Source organism: Nestor notabilis, unplaced genomic scaffold (assembly GCF_000696875.1).
Source record: "Nestor notabilis isolate BGI_N333 unplaced genomic scaffold, ASM69687v1 scaffold23656, whole genome shotgun sequence".
Classification (NCBI taxonomy): domain Eukaryota; kingdom Metazoa; phylum Chordata; class Aves; order Psittaciformes; family Psittacidae; genus Nestor; species Nestor notabilis.
The window spans coordinates 20,694-25,477 of NW_009933651.1; the positions used below are offsets into that span (position 1 = coordinate 20,694).

General features: G+C 47.7%; 1 protein-coding gene across 1 annotated transcript in view; it reads left to right on the plus strand.

Annotated features, from left to right (window-relative positions):
• The window catches only part of LOC104407656 (solute carrier family 2, facilitated glucose transporter member 5-like), a 9,323-nt gene extending 4,846 nt beyond the window's left edge, over nt 1-4,477 (plus strand). Inside the window, exons 5-12 of the mRNA XM_010016988.1 lie at nt 397-549; nt 632-757; nt 1,033-1,220; nt 1,534-1,644; nt 1,933-2,034; nt 2,433-2,508; nt 3,507-3,634; nt 4,244-4,477. Of these exons, the coding sequence (XP_010015290.1) occupies nt 397-549; nt 632-757; nt 1,033-1,220; nt 1,534-1,644; nt 1,933-2,034; nt 2,433-2,508; nt 3,507-3,634; nt 4,244-4,477 (1,118 nt within the window). The remainder of the gene's footprint in view (nt 1-396; nt 550-631; nt 758-1,032; nt 1,221-1,533; nt 1,645-1,932; nt 2,035-2,432; nt 2,509-3,506; nt 3,635-4,243) is intronic.
• The last annotated feature ends 307 nt before the right edge of the window (nt 4,478-4,784 follow it).

Consider the following 4,784-nt stretch of genomic DNA (forward strand, 5'->3'; position numbering starts at 1 on the left):
CTCCTCAAACGCTTTGCTGCTGAGCATTTCAGCTAGACCCTCACAGCACCAAGCAGTGCTTTGCACTGAAGGTGGGCAGGTTGCACTCCCAAAGCCAGTGTTTCTGAGGGCACCAGATTCAGTGATGGATTTTGTACCTCTCCATGTACTGGGTGAACCAATGCCACGTGGTTTTGTCCTGTCTTCCACTGAGGAGAGAGGAAAACAAACACAGCTTATTCACTGGCCAGAAGATGACACTAAATCTTCAGCTGGAGCAGAAGGGCTTGAGTGTGAGGTTTCCTGGTGTGGTCCAGCAGAGATCGCTTTGGTCTCACGTAGGAAAAAGGTATCTTGGTGAAGATGGTGAGTGTGCTGGCACCAGGCAGCTGCACGTCTTATGTTGTTCTCTACCAGGTCTGGCTTCCAACGTGGTTCCCATGTTCCTTGGAGAAATATCCCCAAAAAACCTGAGAGGTGCAATTGGGGTCGTACCCCAGCTCTTCATCACCGTTGGGATCCTTATAGCTCAGGTCCTTGGTCTCAACAGCATCCTTGGAAATGCCAAAGGTAAATTCCTGGCTCGGGACTTTCTTGTGGACCCCACAGGGGGAAGGTGTCTCATAGCTGTTATCTTATCTTGCTGTTACAGGCTGGCCCGTGCTGCTGGGGCTCACTGGGATCCCATCACTAATTCAGCTCCTGATATTGCCCTTTTTCCCTGAGAGTCCCAGATACTTGCTGATACAAAAGGGCAATGAAGAGCAAGCACGACGAGGTACAGTATCATCCTTTAGTGGAAGGGGGGTGGAAGGGCATAGATCTGTGGGACATGACTGCCAGCAGACAAAAGTGATGCAAACAAGTGTGAAAAACTCCACTGATGGAATTCCTGCAACATTGCTCCTTTGTCTGCATGTGTAATCCCTGACTTCCCACCATGGAAGCACTAATGCCCATGGTAGGAACAGTGTTCTGCCTTGATCTGAAGCAGGAGAGCTCACTGTAGACCTGCTCTCTGGGATCTGTAACTCACCTTCCTCTCCCAACTAGCTCTGCAGAAGCTGAGAAGCCGGGATGATGTGGATGATGAGATACAAGAAATGCGCCAAGAAGACCGGTCAGAAAAGGAGGAAGGACAGTTCTCTGTATTCAGCCTGTGCACCTTCAGAGGCTTGAGATGGCAGCTCATCTCCATCATCGTCATGATGATGGGCCAGCAGCTCTCGGGGATCAATGGGGTGAGTGGGAAGGCACATGGGAAAAGCCAGTGGATGTGTAATAAAGGGATGGGGCTTTACAGATGATGTGGGGTAGTGCTGACCCAAACCAAGTGCACACAAGTACACTTGGTTACAGTTAGTCCAGTTAAGGGTAGTTTGGACATTTTTCAAGTCAGGTGCTTGTGCCAGGATCCAAACACCAATGTCCAGAAATGAAAGAATCCAGTTCTCAGGCTCCTGTGCACCAGTTCCAGGGTGCAAAAGCAGCCAAAATGGGATTCCCATGTTCTGCCTTTGGCGCCATGTAAACACAGCTCTGGTTTTGCTGCAGGTCTTCTACTATGCAGACAGAATCTTCCTGTCGGCAGGAGTGGATGACAATAATGTTCAGTATGTCACTGTGTCAATAGGTGCCATCAACGTCGTCATGACCTTGCTTGCTGTAAGTTTCTGTTAGGGCTTGTCAAGTTCTGGCTTGCCCAGTTTCCCCTGTTGGTCACTGGTTAAACTGGGTTATGTTATTTACACGTACTGTGAGCTGCTTGGCACAATAGGTGCCTTGGAGTGGCCCTTGTTGAAGGCAACTACATTAACCAAAGTGATCGACCATCAGCAGATGGTGGCAATGTCACTGAATTTCTTAAAGGACAAAGACTATCTCAGTAAGTTTTGCTGGAATAAGTGCTGTCCCCCACGTGTCTGGTCTCTCACCCTCTTCTGTCTCTTTCAGGTTTTCATTGTGGAATCCTTGGGAAGGAGAATCCTCCTCCTTGCTGGCTTTGGATTGTGCTGTGTCTCCTGTGCAGTGTTAACTTTGGCCCTCAATCTCCAGGTGTGTAGCTGGATGGCTCAGGTGATCTTGTCCATGCATTTCTGGACTGCCCAGGGAACCACTGGTATATGTTGAAGTTGCTTCTACACCCTGGGAGGGAAGGGATGATATGAAAGGTCTCTGTACTTGTATATTTACCTAAAGTAAAGCCAGGAAGAACTACAATTCTGCTTGTCTGAATACTGCACATCATGTTCATAATACCTGTTGCATCCGTTTGTTGGAAGCAAGGGTCATACCCAGGCTATGGTTTCTTTGGCTAAGTGTTGGACGTATCTGGCGATGGAGGGTGATGCTGGCTTTAGCACCCCTTCAGATCTTACTACAGATAGTGCTTTGAATGTGTTGGTGATGCTGAGATAGGGACCACTTGTAATCTGTGATTAAATTCTTCCCAGACCACTGTCTCCTGGATGTCTTACCTCAGCATAGTGTGTGTCATCATTTACATCATTGGACATGCTATTGGAGCCAGTAAGTATGCACAGTCTGGTCCTGTCTCCTCCACAACCTGGGAAAGCCAAGTGTTAAGTTCAATGTCAAACCAAAAGCTTTGTGGAGATAGAATTTCTTCTCTGTGTGGCCAGGGATTGTCAGCTAGGCTTATTTATGTTCCAGTGAGTAGCTGGCTGTGTCTCTGAGGCAGGGGAGCATCTGGCTGTCAAGAGGAGAAGAGTAAAGGCACAATTGTGCATGTGCCTGATATTCCCCAAGCAAGACCAGGAGCAAAACAATGCTGAGCTAGTGAGCCCTACCAAGCTGGGCAGAGATGCGGCATGCTTGCATCTGCGGGCAACACATCAAACGAGAAGCCATTCAAATTACACACATGGCCCTGCAGATGACTTTGCAGAAAGGAGATGTGCAGATAAATGTGGATATTGGGAAGGCTTTGTCCTGACTCCGCTTCTCAGCATGGTGGAGTTGCCTGGTTAGCTTGGAAAGCCCTGCCAGCCTCTGGCTGGATGCAGCAAGGTAGAGGTTTTCCTAGCAGATGGAATTGCATACAACCTTTCCTTCTCCATTTATGCCATCAGGCAGATTCAAGCACTAAGGGCAGGGACATTGCTGGAGGAGGGGGAACACCAGGTCTTCGGGACCTGTGGCCTCACCCTGTTAATGAAAACACAGTCTGTTTCTTGCTCAAAGAGCAGGTCTGGCTTAGTTGCTGTTCATGGGGTGCTCTCTGGAGAGACAGTTTGTGTTTACCAATCCTATTTTACAACTTATGCTGGAGATGGGTTCATGGCTGAGGTGCAGCCATAGGAGAGGTTGGTTGCTGTGTGTGAGCTTAGGCAAGTCATTTAAACACCCTCTGTTTTCTTAATTTAATCCCTTATTTGATGTATTGGGTGTTATTAAATACTAGTAGTTTAGAAACTATTGCCTGCCACTGAGATGGACAGTGTAACCTGGGAATTCAGAGCGGGGGAATTGCCTCTGGGATTTCCAAACATGCAACTATCTTCCAGGTCCAATTCCCTTTGTGCTGATCACCGAGATGTTCCTGCAGTCCTCCCGGCCTGCAGCGTTCATGGTGGGTGGGTCTGTGCACTGGCTGTCCAACTTCACCGTGGGGCTCGTGTTCCTCTACATGGAGGTAAGATGCAATCACACAACAGGGCAAGACTTCAGCTTAAATTTAGTATCCTTACCCCTTCTTACAGAGAGCCCTTTAATCCTGAGAGCCGTAAGTGCCCTAGTTGGTCCCCAATACCTGTATGCAGGATTATATATTAAGGACAAGAAGGTGATGTTAGTCAGCATTTCCGTATCACATCTATCTGTTGCACATGGTTTAAAAGAAAGCAATTAATTTTCCATGTGAATGTCTAATCTGGAATTCAGGAGCATGGACCAGATTGCAAATTCCCAGTCTTAGCTTTTGCTCTCTAGGTCAGCATTTCAAACAGGTCTCCACCAACTGCAACTGCTGCAGTTGGTGATTTTAGCTTGTGCAAAGGGTGAGTTTAGTTTGATTTCTGTACCAGACCCTCACCCTCCTTTTCCAGTAAACCAATAGTGGTTTCCAATAAATCCATGGTGGTGGTATGAGAAGACAGAATCTAGAACCACCCCTAACTTCTAGTTGTTCAACTTCAAATACGTGCACATTTGATAGCTATTGCAGGGTTCAGCATGTCTAAATCATGTCAAGTATGTAACTGGAGTGTTCTGATCCCTGCTCTGTCGTCTTTCACTGCCCTAGGCTGGACTGGGGCCCTACAGCTTCCTCATCTTCTGTGCCATCTGCCTCGCCACTATGGTTTACATCTTCTTCATTGTTCCTGAGACTAAGAACAAAACCTTCATGGAAATCAACAGGATCATGGCCAAGCGGAACAAGGTGGAAATTCAGGAAGACAAAGAAGAGCTTAAGGATTTCCAGGCCGTCCCAGGTGGACAAGGAGGGAAGAAGGAAATCTCCAGCCGTGAGCTGTGACCCAGCCCAGTGTTTGGTCCAGACATTTTCCAGGATCTATTCAGTGGGAGAACAAATACATGGATTATTTTTTTGATACTGATCTTCATTCAGACCTTCTGCCAGCTTTCCACAGCAGGAGTTTCTAATAAGCCATTGTGTCTTGAGAATGTTCTCATTGTAAGTAATCCAACCCAAACCATGGAATGGTTGGGTCGGAAGGGACCTTAAAGCTCATCCAGTTCCAACCCCTGCCATGGGCAGGGACACCTTCCACTAGAGCAGGTTGCTCCAAGCCCCTGTGTCCAACCTGGCCTTGAACACTGCC